The sequence below is a fragment of the Chelonia mydas genome, chromosome 15 (assembly GCF_015237465.2).
Source record: "Chelonia mydas isolate rCheMyd1 chromosome 15, rCheMyd1.pri.v2, whole genome shotgun sequence".
NCBI classification, from domain to species: domain Eukaryota; kingdom Metazoa; phylum Chordata; order Testudines; family Cheloniidae; genus Chelonia; species Chelonia mydas.
In genome coordinates, this window is record NC_057856.1 from 10,386,348 (window position 1) to 10,404,475 (window position 18,128).

The 18,128-nt window shown below is 40.0% G+C and overlaps 1 protein-coding gene across 2 annotated transcripts in view; it reads right to left on the reverse strand.

The window, feature by feature from the left end:
- Positions 1-5,140: 5,140 nt before the first annotated feature.
- GCN1 (GCN1 activator of EIF2AK4) overlaps positions 5,141-18,128 on the reverse strand; it is a 62,018-nt gene continuing 49,030 nt past the window's right edge. The window contains exons 49-58 of one of the 2 annotated variants that reach the window (XM_037878342.2): positions 17,545-17,814; positions 17,150-17,263; positions 16,423-16,653; positions 15,834-16,027; positions 15,177-15,291; positions 13,774-13,870; positions 12,533-12,681; positions 11,559-11,666; positions 9,083-9,301; positions 5,141-5,838 (exon numbers count right to left, since the gene is read on the reverse strand). In XM_037878342.2, the coding sequence (XP_037734270.1) occupies positions 5,713-5,838; positions 9,083-9,301; positions 11,559-11,666; positions 12,533-12,681; positions 13,774-13,870; positions 15,177-15,291; positions 15,834-16,027; positions 16,423-16,653; positions 17,150-17,263; positions 17,545-17,814 (1,623 nt within the window). In that variant the 3' untranslated portion in view covers positions 5,141-5,712. The remainder of the gene's footprint in view (positions 5,839-9,082; positions 9,302-11,558; positions 11,667-12,532; positions 12,682-13,773; positions 13,871-15,176; positions 15,292-15,833; positions 16,028-16,422; positions 16,654-17,149; positions 17,264-17,544; positions 17,815-18,128) is intronic. The other variant, XM_037878343.2, reaches the window with a different exon arrangement.

Here is an 18,128-nt window from a genome sequence, read left to right on the forward strand (position 1 = left end):
CTTCAAATCACAATTTGAGGACTCAAGTAACTCAGCCAGAGGTTAGGGTGACCAGATGTCCCGTTTTTAAAGGGACAGTCCCATTTTTGGGGACTTTTTTTTTTCATAGGCGCCTGTAACCCTGCCCCCCCTTCCTGTTTTTTCACAGTTGCTATCTGGTATCCCTAGTTAGGGGGTCTATTATAAAAGTGGATGGGTGAGATTCTGTGGCCTGCAATGTGCAAGAGGGCAGACTAGAGGATCATGATGGTCCCTTCAGACCTTAAAGTCTATGAGTGTGTCTTTGCTTAGCATTTATTCAGGATTTTTTTCACTTATAAATTTTTAGGCATACACTGCAAAGATGCACTAGCAGGGGGTGAAGAAACAGCTACAATCAATGTCCTAGATACTGCATGTGTCTTCAAAGCAATTACAGGAATGTCAAATTTTGTTTAGCACAGATTCAAGCCAAAATATTGACACAAGTTAGTAGTTCAATAAACTGAGCTGATTACTGGATTTAACCATATGTTTACAATTTATTAACCCTCAAATACATTACTTATGTGTACTATTTAAAATCGGAACAAGTATAATTAGCACTGAAAAAAAAAAATACAACCCATGTGTCACTGAGGTAAGCGTCTACAGCTTAGCAAGAGACAGAGGGCCTGGCAAACAAGGAGAATTAAACTGAAAAATGCTGTGACTCATAACATTTGTGAGAAACAGAATGTAGTTGAATCAGTCTTCTACTTGTGTCATTTAGGGGACAGGATTGTTTTACCTTTGAGGATTTTTTTGTAGTAGGACCATACCATACTTAATGGCCTAAAAGAAACATGATCTGAATTGTAGAGGTGCTGAGCACCTGCAGTTCCCATTGATTTCAATGTCTCTGAAATCAGATCAATATGATGTTTCTACAAATGACATGTTTACTGAAAATATAGCTGTTTCTATGCTTACTTCTCAAAATGCTCATGTCATTAAAAAAAAAAAAATGGGTCTGGGTCTGTCTGTGTGATGCTTTTGCCAGGGACAGAACAGGAATGGAGTCTTAGAACTTAGTAAGTAATCTAGCTAGAGATGCGTTAGATTATGATTTCTTTAAATGGCTGAGAAATTAAGCTGTGCTGAATAGAATGGATATTCCTGTCTGTGTGTCTTTTTGTAACTTAAGGTTTTGCCTAGAGGGATTCTCTGTGTTTTGAATCTAATTACCCTGTAAGGTATTTACCATCCTTTTTTACAGAGGTGATTCTTTTTACTTTTTCTTCTATTAAAATTCTTCTTTTAAGAACCTGATTGTTTTTTCATTGTTCTTAAGATCCAAGGGTTTGGGTCTGTGGTCACCTATGCAGATTGGTAAGGATTTTTATCAAGCCTTCCCCAGGAAGGGGGGTGTAAAGTTTTGGTGAGGATTTTGGGGGGAAAGACGTTTCCAAACGAACTCTGTCCCAATAATAAATACCGGTTAGACATTTGGTGATGGCAGCAAAAGTCCAAGGGCAAAAGGTAAAATAGTTTGTACCTTGGGGAAGTTTTAACCTAAGCTGGTAAAAGTAAGCTTAGGAGGTTTTCATGCAGGTCCCCACCTCTGTACCCTGGAGTTCAGAGTGGGGAAGGAACCTTGACAGCTCACTTGCGGGGTTTAAATTTCTTTTACCACACTAGTATGAGGCGGCTCAGATCATGAAGGATCAGAATCTTGTTGCCTTTATTATACATTGCACCTTTAGGATTCTTTTCCTATCACCTATAATGAGACAGATATTATAATAGTACTGCCAGTATTTTCCTATTTGTATGCAGTTAATCAATTACTCTGGAAAAGGCTATTGGATGAATCATGCCCATCAAGGACCAGAAAGGCAGCTCCAGTAGTGAAGGTTTTTGGCACATAAAAACAACTCCCACTGTATATTTCCCTTTAGCAGTGTCATCAATGCTTGTGATTATAATTACAAATCTTGCACTATTTGGAGTTTTTCGTAAAGCCCCAGTTCCCGGAGTCTTGAGAATCTCAGCTTTAATTTTTTTTAAATTAAATTTCAAGACCTCATGGTTGTGGAGAAAAGCTTGAAAACATAACCAACATACACCCCAAATGCTCAAACAACAAGAGGCAAATAAAGCCTCCCAAATGTATTTATTTTTAATCTTCATAGAGCCTGCCTCGTGATTTTGAATGCTTGGGGCTTGTTAACACCATTACTACTGCAACATGGACATTTCACAACAGTATCAGTTTTACAGAACAGCTTTTCCATAAAATGAGACTCAATTATTTAGAAATCCAAACATTTGAAGATTTTACACTATCGCCATTTTTTTTCTTTTTTCCATTGAAGAAGGATTAAGTATCTTGCAAGTTTAAACATCTCTCCCATACATTCCTGTGTGCTTGTCTTGATCTGCATATAGTTCAGCTGCCCCTGACAGTAACTTGGCAGTTCAAGGCTGTTTGTTTAATCAGTGGTTGGAATATCTTCTCTTCCATTGAAGAGTGATTTTTGCAAGACATCTATGTCTGACATGAAATAAATAGTTCTCTCATCTCCAGTTCGCATCAGGTTTACCCACTGATCAGGTTTAATTTCTGTGTTATGGTAAAATTGGTGAGTGTTTTTATTTCTGGTTGACTATACATTATCTGTTTATTCATCAAAATGTATTATACATTGTCAGAAACACAAATCAAGATGACTAAAGCCAGCTTTAAACTTTTTTTTAAAATAGTTAAATATTGAAAGTTACCTTAATCTTCTTAAAAACACAGATGAATTCACATAGTCCTTCCTGAAATGAGACTGTAGTCATTCACCATATTTTTTCACTTGACACTACACACGGTGAAAAGTGTATGTAGTGGCTTTAAAATTTAATATTTAATTCTGCCAATAAAAATTGTATCCCTTAATTTACAAGCTACAACATAATGAGAATCATCATAGGTATCCCTCATTGACCATGTCCAACTTTGACTCACATGCCAACAGTAATTTTTAAACTGTAAGTATAATTTTCTTTTAGTTGTTTTTGCAAGTGGAGACTAACATATATAAATCATGAAGAGAGAGTGTGCATGATGTGTGTGTAGGACCAGTGCTCTCAATTACTGAATGATCTAGCCACCCTTCTTTAGGGAATCTGCTGCATTCTCCTCCCTTTTCTGCCTGTCTACTAAAATGACATAGGTGCACTTTCAGTACATCCATTGAACATTTTGCTGTCTGCTGTTTTGTACCTTTTGGATGATATTAACTTTTTAAAGTCTGTTTCAGTGCATAACATCTACTAACAAAATACAACTCCATGCATAATGGGTGAAATTCACTCTAATGCAGTGAGCCTGCAAAAGACCTCAGCATCTAGGCCCTTCACAGCCCTTCACCCTTTTATGACTATGTTTAGTCATGTTCCTTAATTTCTGTTCATTCAAGAAACATACAATTCACCAACTTTTACCAAAACAAAGTAGAAACATGATATAGAATAAAGTCATCAAAGGGGAGTCAAATAATTAAATTATATAGCACACATCTCATCCTGCAGGATCACAAATCATATTATGGACACTTTAGGGGAGAGTAAGATCATTTTGTCAGATTTTGAAGCAATACACTCTTGAACAGAAAAACCCAACCCTCCAAAAAGTCCATCCTAGGGGATATTTCTTTCTATTTTAGTATCTGTTTTTAATTCCTGACTAAGTTTCAGTATTGGTATGGTCCAGATCATCAAGCCCTTTCCTACTTACTCCCATCATCATGGCAGCTACAGAAGATCAGCCTTCCAAGGGAAGCAGTGGGGGCAAAAGATCTATCTGGCTTTAAGATTAAACTCGATAAGTTTATGGAGGAGATGGTATGATGGGATAACATGGTTTTGGTAATTAAATATTCATGGTAAATAGGCCTAATGGCCTGTGATGGGATGTTAGATGGGGTGGGATCTGAGTTACCCAGGAAAGAATTTTCTGTAGTATCTGGCTGGTGAATCTTGCCCATATGCTCAGGGTTTAGCTGATTGCCAAATTTAGGGTCGGGAAGGAATTTTCCTCCAAGGCAGATTGGAAGAGGCCCTGAAGGTTTTTCGCCTTCCTCTGTAGCATGGGGCACAGGTCACTTGCTGGAGGATTCTCTGCTTCTTGAAGTCTTTAAACCACGATTTGAGGACTTCAATAGCTCAGACATAGGTGAGAGGTTTTTTGCAGGAGTGGGTGGGTGAAATTCTGTGGCCATTCAGGAGGTCAGACTAGATGATCATAATGGTCCCTTCTGACCTTAGTATCTATGAATCAGCATTAATAACTACATGGGATTACTCCAGATTGTATGATCACATAAACATCATCAATGTATGGGACTAAACACACTTATCCATTCATCCTGATTTGAGCCCATAAATTTCATTGCTTTTTGAGGAGTCAAAGCAGTCTCTTTTCATATTTCAAACAAAAGTTCTTAGTGCTCTGCATTTCTTAGGCTTCGCCATTTTTTATCTGATAAAATAGATATGGTTTAACAATCTTAGAGAACACAAAAATCTCACTTTATCTTCCAAAAATACCGCAGCTTCCTGCTACCAGAGCTTTCTGATGTCTCTCTATATATGGAGCCAACAGTATTGGTGAACTATAAATTCCTGAAGTGGATCTTGCTAGATGAATAACTGAGATCAGAGTTCAATGACCAGAAAAATGACCCCCCCCCCGCCAAAAAAAATCAATCTTGTTAAAACTAGTACTAAACTTAATTCACTACCAAGTGTTAGAGGTCACAAAAGTGGAGGCCTGTTATGTTCAACAGTTGGGCAACTGAAGACGGTATGTTCAAGATGCCACTGACCAACAGAATTGTGGGAGTTAGGGAATGTAGTTACTGAGTTGAAATCAATACTTGTCAGGTTTTTTTAAAATTGTGTTAGTCTTGCCTTGGTTCCAAACCCCCCAGCTTGTTTCAATATTGGAAAGGTCTTTTGTTCATTGCAATGTTATGTACACTAAAAAATTTGTACTCCAAATATCTCTTGAAAAAAATGGCTGAAAAAGTACACGCATCATGGGAAAACTTTTCCCATATACCTGGCATAAGATGGCTCTACATTTAGACAATATACTTTTGTAGAAAGAAAAATGCTTTCATCATCAGGATTAAATTCAAAGCCTTTATTAAACGGTCCATCTTCAAGCAATCTGCATTTAATCCCCCTTTTGCATTTGAAATTTCTAAGGCTATTTTAAATAGTAGTTTTACAGGGATTTTCAGTCTTCAGAACCACCACAAGTTAGTACACAAAAACATTACGTTTTAACTTTCACAGATTTCTATTTCCTCTGCACAAGATCTGTGGAAAAGACCAGTGTAAGCTCCTTTACTAGAGCTTTTACACATTTCTGAGAAGGAAACAGGTTTCACGCACAGGCTTGATGCTCAAGACACACCTCACAATCAGCTACAATTAACTGATACTGATTGGTATGACGGTCTCTTGTGCATTCAGTTTCAAAAAGGGGACCAAATTTTCAATTTTTAGTGAATGTAGGTCTAATTAAGGCTATTCTGGTATATTTTTGATATTAAAATACTCTCTGGGAGCCCTTTTCATAAGCCCCCATCAGAATTAACATATTTTCAAAAATGAAAACATTTAACATTGGTTTTTGAGTTGAAATGCTGATGCAGCCGTTGGTTCAGTGTTTTCTTTTCTTCGGGATCTTAAATATCACGTCAATATAGTGTCATCGATCTGTTCAACAGAATCGGCCTGGCTGGCAAGCTTCTTCAGAGATCTCCTGCAGCTCTCATTCAGCAGCTCCAGACTGGCAGCATCTAGGATCTTGGAGACAGACTATGGAAAGAGGAAGAAGATAATACCAATAAAAGCATTCACTCCTAATGCTATATTAGCCCTTATCTATTTTTTTCTATGTCCAAAAAAAGCATTAAAAAAAATTCAGTATCTTATAGGGTGTGTCAGAACATAAAAAACACTGGCTAAATTTATACGCAAATTTACAGCTGTATTGAAGAAAACTCTTGTAATTCTTCTCCCAACAGATCTAATGAATAAAATTTAGTTAGGAGTCAAACATAAAAATCTTGCTTTTCATACATAACTGATCTGTCTAGCTTCTTGCATTCAAGGTTCTACCTCTTTATAATTAAACAGGTGTGCATTTTTAATTTTTTTTTTTAGGACTAGAATTGAGAGTTTAACAACATCCTTGGTATGGAGAGCAAGATTCAGGGTTACAGACTAAATAAAACCTGTTTGGAAATACTCAACATTGCCACAAATTCTTCTGGTTAAGTCTAATATGAACAGATGAGAATACCACTGGACACAAAGCTCTCTGCAATTGTATATTGTATAATTTACGAACGAACAAAAATGCTCTGAGAAACTACAGGCCCATTCATTTGACCTCAATTGTATGCAAGGTCTTAAAACAAATTTTGAAAGAGAAATTAGTTAAGGACATACAGGCAAATGGAAATTGGCATAAAATACAACATGGTTTTATCAAAGGTAGATTGTGCTAGACTACCCTGATCTCTTTTCTTGATAAAATAACCAATTTTCTAGACAAAGGAAATACAGTAGATATAATCTATCTGGATTTCAGTAAGCCATTTGATACAGTTCCACATGAGAAATTATTAGTTAAATTGGAGAAGATGGAGATTAAAACAAGAATTAAAAAGTAGGTAAGGAACTGGTTAAAGAGAAAAACTACAGCGGGCCATGCTGAAAGGTGACTTGTCAGACTGGAGCGAGGTTACTAGTGGAGATTCTTAGGGATCAGTCTTGGGACCAATCTTATTTCACATTTTCATTAATGACCTTGGCAAAAAAGGTGGAGTGTACTAATAAATTTGCAGATGACAAAAAGTTGGGAGGTATTGTCAATAGAGGACGACTGGAATATTATACAAGAAGATTTGGATGACTTTGAAAACTGGAGTAATAGAAATAGGATTAAATTTAATAGTGCAAAGTCATGCATTTAGGGGCCAACAACAAGAATTTTTGCTATAACCTGGGATGCATTGGAAGTGACAGGAGGAGGAAGAGGAGGGTGGAGATGGATGACAGGAGAGAGATCACTTGATCATTACCTGTTAGGTTCACTCCCTCTGGGGCACCTAGCATTGGCCACTGTCAGTAGACAGGATAGTGGGCTGGATGGACCTTTGATCTGACCCAGTATGGCCATTCTTATGTTCTTATGACCTGGGTGTATTGGTTGATCAAAGGATGACTACTGGCTGCCAGCGTGATGCAGCCGTGAAGAAGGCCAATGCAGTCTTTGCATCAGACATGGTATTTCCAGGAAGTATTATCATTGGACAAGGGTAGTGGTGAGATCTCATCTGGAATACTGTGTGCAATTCTGGTCTCCCATGTTTAAGAAATATGAATTCAAACTGGAACAGGTGCAGAGAAGGGCTACTAGTATGATCAGAGGAAAGGAGAACCTAGCTAACAAGAGGAGACTTATGGAGCTGGGCTTGTTTAGCTTAAACAAACGAAGGCTGAGGGGCGGCGCTCTATATCTACAGCAGAGGGATAAACTCCAGGGAGATAGAGGAGTTATTTAAGTTAAGTGCCAATGTTGATGCAAGAACAAATGGATATAAAACTGGCCACCAACAAATTTAGGCTAGAAATTAGACCACATTTCTAACCATCAGAGAAGTGAAGTTCTGGAACAGCCTTGCAAGGCGAGAAGAGGGGGCAAAAAAACCCGAACTTGTTTCAAGACTGAGCTTGATAAGTTTAGGGAGGGGATGGTATGATGGAACTGCCTACAATGGTACATGGCCCATCTGTGACTGCGAGTAGCAAATATCCTCAACTGCCAGAAATGGGACACTAGATGGGGAGGACTGAGTTACTACAGAGAATTCTCTCTCAGGTGTCTGGCTGGTGAGTCTCACCCATATGCTCTGATCATCATATTTGGGGTTAGGAAGGGATTTTCTCCCAGGTTATACTGGCAGAGACTCTAGGTGTTTTTCGCCTTCCTCTGCAGCGTCAGACACAGGTCACTTGCTGGTTTGAATTAGAGTAAATGGTGGATTCTCTGTAACTTGAAATCTTTAAATTTCTGTGGCCTGTGATGTGCAGTTCAGACTACAACAGAGGTCCTCAAAGTGTAGGGCATGCCTCCCTTAGCAGGGCATGGAGAACCGTCGGGTGGGGAGGGGGAGGGAACGCTCTGGCGCTCCCCCTCCCCCAGCTCTGCTCAGGTCCCACGCCTAGCCATGGCTCCGCTCCCGGCCCCACGCCATCCCCCAACCTTGGCCACAGCTCTGCTCCGGCACCAGACCCAGCCTCAGTCCCCTTACCCATCTGCATCCCTCTCAACCGCCACCCACAGCCATGGCCCAGCTCCCAGCGGGGTATGTGTGGGGGTGTGACCCTCAAATGTTTGGGGACCACTAGACTAAATGATTATGATGATCCCTTCTGGCCTTAAAGTCTATGAATTTCAAACAAGAAACACACAAAGAAAAATTCTTACACACTTACAAGCACATCAAAGCATTTCAGCTGGTTCCACAAATTCAGACATAAGCACTAAATAAAAATACCTTAGAGCTGGAAAAGATTCTGGACATTGACACGCAAAGGAGTATTTCATCCATCCTACAGCAGCCCATAGCGCAACTGCTACAGAAATATGTTCCTATACAGATGACCCTTATTACAATCAACAGCATGGCAAAGCCAATAGCATTCTGAAGATGTGGCTGTTAATTGTTGGGTACAGAGGGGAAGTTAGCTTGATGCATTTTAGTAATATATATTACCGCATTGTAACCATGTATGCCCAAGATAGCCAAGTGGAGAAATATGGAAGTTTGTATGAGAATATTGATCTAGGATGAAGAATTAGATGCTAACCCAAGAAACAGTCCCCATTCCACCCGCCCCACATCCATCATTTGTAATATTTTATACCGCAAGAGATTCATTTATATATTCAAGGATAAAAGGCTCCACCCACAACAATATTTAGGTTACTCGTATGCAACACAACATGATATGGCCTTCCACTAGGTAGCAAAGTGTTTCTTGTTCATACCTGAAGCACTTCTTCGCCCTCTCTCATCTTCAGGAGGTTAACTATGGCTTGGTCACTGTAGGCCCTCACACTGGTGTTTTTGTCTTTTGTATTGTCCAGAAGTGCTTTGAGGATTGGTTTAATTGTTTGAGGATCCATAGAGGGGAGGTGATTTTTATTCGCCCACCAGATCATCTTTTCTGCAATTAACTTGATGTCACTGGATGGATTCTGGAGACACTGATTGAGACACAAAGACATCCTTAATTTCAATTTACCTTTTTGATAGGGAAGCTAAACTAAAGACTACAAGCACAGATAGAATTGCAGATGCTCCTCATTCTCCCCACAGTACATTTCTGTTTTTCATTATCTACCAACAAGTTTAAGCAAACTGTTAAATGAGAATAAGTCAGGATTGTAACTTGACAACAATACACCTTTTTAAAATAAAAGTTTTGCAGCTTGTGGTTGTCTGCAGGTCCTGTGGTTTCCCTGCAGCTACTTCAGGAAACAGCAATGACCACTAGCACAGCAACAGTTGAGAATTTGAGTGTTTCCATTAAATGTCCTCTTTTTGGTCGTTTTCATTTTCCAATAAAAGCCTGGGACAGTCTGAAGCCTGACACGTCAGAGCAGTGGCTATGGGTCACCGTTGCCTTTTTTAAATGAGTTTTACAACCTTTAATTTTTAATATGAACTTGCCCCTTCTGTTCTTTTTAACCTTAACCAGTTTATGATTTACTGTGCACCACACTGCTTTTATCACAATATTCATGTGTATTAACAGCATATTTATACCACAGTACATGGTAATGTGTCATACAAATTAAATGTAAGGGCTACAAATGTTGGACGTCTAGTACTTTCTGATATGCTTTCACATAACAGGAGCTGCTTTGAAGCCACTGTGGTCTATATCATCTGTAGGGCCCTACCAAATTCAGGGCCATGACAAACACGTCATGGACTGTGAAATCTGGTCTTCCCCTGTGAAATCTGGTCTTTTGTGTGCTTTTACCCTATATTATACATATTTCACAGGGGAGACCAGCGTTTCTCAAATTGGGGATCGTGACCCAAAAGAGAGTTGCGGGGGGGGGGGGGAAGAGGTCACAAGATTATTTTAGGCAGGTTGTGGTATTGCCACCCTTACTTCTGCCAGCCGTCAGAGCTGGGTGGCTGGAGAGCGATGGCTGTTGACCGGGCGTCCAGCTCTGAAGGCGGCGCCCCACCAGCAGCTGCGCAGAAGTAAGGGTAGCAGTACCGCGACCCTACTACAATACCCTTGTGACCTCCTGACAACTCTTTCTTGGGTCAGGACCCATACAATCACAAAACCATGAAATTTCAGATTTAAATAGCTGAAACCATGAAACTTAGGATTTTTTAAATCCTATGACCATGAAATTGACCGAAATAGACCGTGAATTTGGTAGGGCCCTAATCATCTGCTTCAGAGCTTTTAAATTAAAAAGAAAGGAAAAAAAAAATCCTGAAAACAAAAATAAATGCCTTTATTGCCAATTAAAGGTGACTGGCAAAGAAAACAATTGAGCTTGTGTCTTTTTTTCATCTTTTGCTTCTTTATGTTGTATAAAAAAGTCCTGAGAGGTTTGTTTTTTTTTTTTTCCAATGAAAAAGGGGCAAGAGGGCTTCTGCTTGGTTTTCACATTAGAAATTCAGCTCCTGTCTACCCTGGTAAAAAGGTGACGCATTAAGAAACTGAAACCAGAGCAACAGAGAGAAAGGGATTTTTAGACTTTTTAAAACTCTGGTTTGCTTGAGGTTTTTTGTTAGTATCTATTTAACGTCAGTGACGGACATTGTAGAGAAAAGACATCTTTGTTAGCATCCCCGCCTCTTTAATAAGAAAAGAGGTGAGAGCTGCAAAACATAGGAAGTGCTGCACCAAAACCAGGGAAGGAGAGTTGACATTCTGGATATTTCCTAGGTTTTAAAAAAAAAGGCAGAAATATTAAAAGGGGGGAAAAGGCATTTTCATGTCCTCCTCATACAGCAAGCAGCAGCAAAAAATTACAAAAGCTCAATTTTTCTTTTACTTATTCCTTTATAAGTCACCATTATTGCAACATGTATATTATGTACCTGCTATCTATCTGCACTAGTAAAAGTATAACGAGGTAGGCAAAGGTTTGAGTGTAAAGCCTCTTTTTTTTGTGGTGTTAACAGTATCTGAACATACACAGGCTTCTAAAAACTAAAAAAATATCAAAAACCATTTTGTTTGTACTTTGTTGCAGACAAATCTAGATGCTCAAGCACCCTAGGGTTCACAGATTCAAAATACAAGATGTCCAAGTTTACTGCTTTTACTTTATATTACAACTAGTACTGAGAGTTTAATTGACCAAACCATCAACTGGCCAATGATCCTCTGCAGCTGACCCCAATACAGGCCACATTCCATTGGTTACAGTCATTGCAGAATAGTTCAGGTAGCACAAAACTTAAATGACACATTCCTGGGCTCACCTTAATAAAGAGGTTGGCAAGTTTGGGAGGCAGATTTCCTCCTTCTGTTTCTATGTGGTATTTCATAAGAAAACCCATTCCTCTGATACCACTAACTGCAATGGGGATCTGCAGCACAAAGAGAACCAGGGCACTTTCGTTATTATAATTATTACAGTAGTGTGTAGAGGCCTCTATGTGCTCGGTACTGTACATGCACAGAGTAAGAGCGAGTCCCTGCCTTGACGAGCTTGCAGTCTAACAGACAAGACAGATAAACGAAAGGAGGTGAAACGGAGGCAGAGAGAGGTCAAATTACTTGCCCAAGGTCGCACAGCAGGTCAGTAGAAAAGCAAAGAATAGAAATCATATATCCGGAGTCCCATCGCTAAGGATTACACTGCCTCTCAAAAGATAAATATGCACATCTATTACTTTATCTTTCCTAAGTATTAATTAGTCACATCATGATGGTCAGCCTACATACAGACCTTCTTCATAAGATGAAAGAGCCCCTCAATTCCCTAGTAATTCTAGTCCTAACTTGAGCACTTATCACAGGAGGATCAGACAGTTGTGTGTTCATGCTGAAACTGCTTCAGCAATGTAAACAACTTTCACTGAAGTAAGTTCTGAGGAAAGAGGAATGAGCCTGTATTTGAAGTGCTTTCCAAACATGCTCTGGGTTCAGCACATTAAATGAACTCCAGCAGTGTGAAATTTAAAATGTAGACAATGAAGAGCACTCTCAACAACTTACACACCATCACACACCAACCACTTCCAGGGACAGTGGAAATCAGATGAGAATCAGAATAATCAAGGAGCTCAAGTGCAGAACTCTCTCTTTGTTCAAGGTACATTCTTCAGAGTGTGGTTGAGGGCTGTCCCAGTTTTATTTGGTAGCACTGAGAGTCTGCAAAGCTTTAAACTGTTTACAGTGCAACAGACAGAGCTCTTGGGAAATGCTCTGGATGCCTTCAGATAGTGCTTACCCTGTCTGCCGTGGCGTTGCTCAGGATCCTCTCCTGAACGCTGTTATAATATTTGGGGGCACATAGTCTGCTGGGAGCTACCTTCATAGCCACAGACAGTGCAAGGCTCTGTCCATGCCTCACCATCCAATCAATCCCAGAGACATCCGCTGCAAGAGGGAGAGAGCAATATTGAGCCTTCCTACCCAGTATACCAGATATAAATGAGTTTTGTCATCTGTCTGTTTTCATAAAAATAAACAAACACTTCAATAATACCTTGCTTAGAAGCTCTATGCAAACATTAACATTAAACCCAACAACTATCATGAGAGACCCATTTTGCAGCTATGGAAACTGGAACAAAGAAGAGACTTATTTTAAGGTACAAAATGAGTCTGGCATAGCTGTGGATTCAATTTAGCAGTTCCTGGTTCCCAGCTCCATGCTCATCCCATTGCCTCGGATGATCTCAGTTAGGTATTATTCTCTGACATGTAACAATTTAAAAATGTAAAGGATCTTGTCATCATTAGTGAAGCTACATCTCTTCAATGAAATAAACACATTTGCCGGCAATTCACAGATTCATAGCAACCAATCACTAGATTCCCATTTTAACTCCACAGAGTGGAATGCTATAGCAATGCCCCCAAACCACTAACCGTTCCTGGAGAATTAATGTTTTTGCCAGAAACCAGGACAATGGAGTTAATTCTCCAAGAGCAGTTAGACGTCTTAGGGCATTAATATTCCACGATTTTTCAATGTTACAGCCAAACGACACAAAAAGTGGCAGCTGTTTCAAAACTTGCTATAAAAATGTATTTTTACAGTACACAGGTTTCTAACCTTTTTGGTCTGCTGCATCAGTCTGCTACACTAAGACCTCAGCTGTACATGTTAGTGTCTATAGCTTCTCCATTCAACTCTGCATGTTCTACGTATCCCCAGTTCAACTCTGCCTGCCCTTTGGGTAATGGAGCACTGACTGCCTCAAATTACAGGAGTAATCCAAGGCCCCACTGCGGATGAGAGTGCACACTAATGAATGGGAGACTAGCAGAGGAATGTGCAATAGAGGCCCTAGAATAGAGGCTCAACATTAAGAATCGAGAACACAAGTCACGAAAGCCTGTGGGACCAGTGGCTGAAAGTGCTACTCTATAGTACTTAGGGCCTTTTCCACAGTTTAAGATTTCATAATTAATAAAACGTCCTGTTTATTTCAGAACACATTTACAACTATCTGCTAGACATACCCAATAAGTGTTGCTGCAGAACAGTGCTGAGCTCCTCTTCTGACAGAAATGCACACAGCTCTGCTAGACAGCCAGCTGATGCCATGCGGGTAGCATCCTACAAAGGAAAGGAGGGGGAGAAAAGCAAAGATTAGAAGCGTTTGATACACATAGACAATTTCCATTGAGAAGGCAAAGTGACAAATGAAGCTCTGAAACAAAAACACAAAGGAAAATGAAGATTTCACAACCAGCTCCCCACGCCCACCATTTGTTGATTTCCGTCAACTCCAAGTTTTCTTGTACACTGCAGTAGAATTTAAAATCAAGCCCACAGCCAAAATGGTCAGCTCAGTGCAAAGTATAGCACCACTGACTTGATGTAAGCATTGAGTTATACACATGGAAAACACATTTGCTTTCACCTTTGTGATTTAAGAGAGCCTTTTGTGGACATGGAAAGCTCAAATTCTTGATTTACAGGCTGGGAAACGCAGCAGTGGTGCCTGCTGTCCGCCTGCAAAATGCCCTTTTGCAGTGAAGATGCCCTGCTTCAAAACTTTTAGCACCCGTTGTTACTTTAGCTTGCCAAAATGATGAGTTTGCCATTGCAATTCTCCACACATTGATTGGATTGGTCCTGCTTTGAGCAGGGGGTTGGACTAGATGACCTCCTGAGGTCCCTTTCAACCCTGATATTCTATGATATTTACATTGCAATGAGAATTTTTCCATCTCTAACATGCCAGCAACCTGTGTTTTACAGATGTAGAATAAGGGGGTAGTTGCTACAGAATGTGAATTTTGATTTTGCGGTGCAATGCTATGTTGGTTCCAGAGTAAGTGTTGCAATCTGTCATACGCAGCACATGCCTCTTTAAAACTGGATAATTTCTTTGTCAGTGAGAATGTAACCCCTCCGAAAAAAGGGAGCTGCATAACCACACTGAGGTTATCTATACTGATGGAGATGTTAAGACTTCACATATGCTTTTACAGTGCAGCTGGGATATTTCCTACCTTTGGCTGATGGTAAGTGAACAGTTTTTAGCTGCCTCAACAAATATGTTGGTGAGGAACAGAAGGTCAAACACACAAAGCAGCCAAGGAAACACTCATTTCACAAAATTTAGGAGTTACAATAGATTGACCAGGGACGTATCTTATTCCTGGATAAAATTTGCTTCTCAGTCAACATACTGTAAGGTGTTGAAGCGATTTCAGTTTTACAGATTAAATTCCGTTTAGCGAGCAATGCAGAGCTTCAGCCTGCTTTTACAGAAGCTCTCTTTCCAGTGTATTATTAACAACTCCTCCAGGAAGCTATTTTAGGAAACAATTCTGTTAGAAAGCTCAGCGTTTAAATTAAAAAACAAACACACAGAGTGCATGAGTCGTCCCCCACGGGCCCTTTGCAGCAATACCTCATCATGTCCCAGCATTCCGAGAAGCGCTGTGGTGATGGTCTTCCTAACTGTTGCGTCCACTTTAGCACCAGCTCCTTGCGTTACAAATCGCAGCGCTTGCAGCATGGTGTCTCTGCAGTGAACAACCACAAGTTACAATTCAAGACTGCAGTTTTCCCCGAACAGAATGTCAACAAAGAACAAGGAGCTGGCTGCCAACAACAGATTCACATACACAATGAATAGCACAAAGGTGGGTGTGCCTAAATTTGAAGGGGATGGAGCTTCTCTAAGGGCAGGAAACCATCAGCACCAAACAATGCCTGCATTGGTTCACATCTGATTGTCATGCTTACTGCTCGGAAGGGTCTTTGGCCATTCACAAAGAGAGAAAATCTTCTCCAGTACGAGGCTCATTTCTTAGGGAGCTGGGCATTTTACTGATAGGTGGACTTATTCTTGGAACTAGGAAAAAATACCAAGTCCATATGGACTGAAACAAATGCTAAATAGGAAACAAACTATTGGAGTCTTTCATAGTATTTATGTAACCTTGGCTTCTGCTCTACAGACAACTAATCTCTGATGTTAATTGAGTGTTTTTAAAAAGTTAAACTTGCCTTTCTTCCCACTACTGCCAAGTAGTTCATGCCCTGCCCATTTTCCACAGCTTACCTGATGCTAGAATCCCCACTGGAACGGATCCCATTCAACAGCTCAGTAAAAAGAGGATCCACTTTAATATGGATGGCAATCAATTTACCGAGTGCATCAGCAGCCTTAAGGCGTACAGCACGGTTTGAATCTTGTAGCGCTTTGGTGAAGGTAGTCTGTAGCTGAGGCAGGAATGGTTTCAGGGCAATCCCAACCTGTATAGGCAGAGATTTAGGTGGTGGGAGGGAATCATGTGCACTCAAATGTGAAACAAAAGCTAGACAGGAAAGATCAAAAAAAGTGTGGTCTCTTCTAACAGCACTTAGATATAAATGATAAAATCAGCACTTGCCCATCCAGATAAAGAATCTCCCTAACACACAGCTAAAAAAAATGGGAAAGTCATGCTCGGACTGAATTCAGCTGTCAGAAAGCAAAGAATTAAGCACTGAAGGTTTTCACACCCATGACATGAGTATTCTTTGTAACTAAACATGGTACACAAAAGCCCAGTGCAACTTGGTTACGTAGAGAAGGTTAACAGATCGGGAGAGTTCAGACTTGACAAAAAGGAAAAACAAAGAAGTTTACCAGTGATTTGGAATCTTACCTTGGCCAACAGAAGGCTTAATGTTTCAAGCAAAGCCACCTTGACATTCCAACTGAACCGATCTCCCAATATCCGAATAAGTGGTCCAGTAATGCTCACGACAGAGGGTTTCAGGGCTTCAGCAGAGGTCAGTTTAATAACTAGTCCTAAGGCCTTTGCAGCTTCCTCTTTCTGCTCTGGGTTACCAGTTAGAACTCCCTCCCGCAGCACCGGAAGAATAGAAGTCACTCCCTGTCACAGGAATCAAACAAGAAAACAATAACCAACAATGCAGACAACACCTAACCTACTTTCCCCCGACTTCCCACTGGAAGTGCAAGCTTGGAAATATCTTATCAATTTCCTACTGATCTTTATTTCCATTAGAAGTACTTTTGCTCAGTTTGATTTCATGCAGTTATGCCTCTCTAAACTGCTCGCTGCTTAGTAAATTTTAATCCTGAAAGATTTGGCAGAGAAGTCCAGTTTCACACTTCCACCAAAAAGACAACTAATATGACTCATGTGCATTATAGGGTTGTCAAATAGTTACTTACAACAGAAACCCAAACTGGGGTATCAAGTAACAGCAGTAACCTATAGAAAGTCTCTACACCTAAAAGTTTGGAATGCTCCAGTGTTACAATATTCTGATAGCTACAAAAATCACATTAACTAGGTTACTGGAAAGAAACAATAGTATTATTGTGGTAAATCACAGCCCCACCACTACACACTTATTGTTTACCTTCTTTGGAATACAGAATCCTGGCATGTGTTCTCCTTTGGCTTCATTCCCTACCATACGAATATCCCTATGCAGATCCTCAATGAGGGCAAGCTGGTTCCCAGCATCTAATTTCTGTAGGAGTGACAGAAAGGGCAAAGATGTGTAACAGCATTAATCACCACAATTTTTGAATTCCTCTCATGTTTACCAAGAGATAAGCCACTGCTATCTATGCCCACTCTCTCTGAATGTCTGACTTTTCATATATACTACTACTAGTCTAGTGCAGTCCTCAAAATACTACAGTCTTTGCAAAAATAGAAAAGGAGGACTTGTGGCACCTTAGAGACTAACAAATTTATTTGAGCGTAAGCAACCGATGAAGTGAGCTGTAGCCCTGCCCCATATCTCACCTTGGTGATGGAATTGAGAGCATCCCAGCTTTCATTCAGAACCACAGGATTGGTATCATTAAAAAGTCTGATCAAGCCTGAGACCAAGTTCCTGAGATGGGCAGTGCAGTCTGCTTTTGATTTGGAGCAGTAAATGTTTAGAATGACAGCTGCTGCCTGCCTCATTCCCACCTCAGGGCTGCGAGTGGCTTCTAATAGATCTTCAATGATAATTCTCTGCCCGACATCATCTTCCACAGACAGGACTACAGCCTGGCAGTTAGCCATTTCCTAGAAAGTCAGAATGAACTTTATGTTAGCTTTCACCCAGAATAAAAGCCACACATCTCAAGGTTTAATACTGTTGCCCTACAGACCATTATCCTCCAGGATAAATTGTACAGTTGTTAATTACTGTTCATAGAAATCAGTCACACCACCTACAGGTCTTCTGTTCTTGTAATCCATCTAGAGCCCAAATCAATTTCTTATTTGTTAGTAACTAATTTTAACAATAGATTGTCCTTATTTAATGATAAATCCAGGGCATAAACTAAGGATGGAACACAATTTTTGAAGGATGGAGAGGAGAGTACATGGTAGAT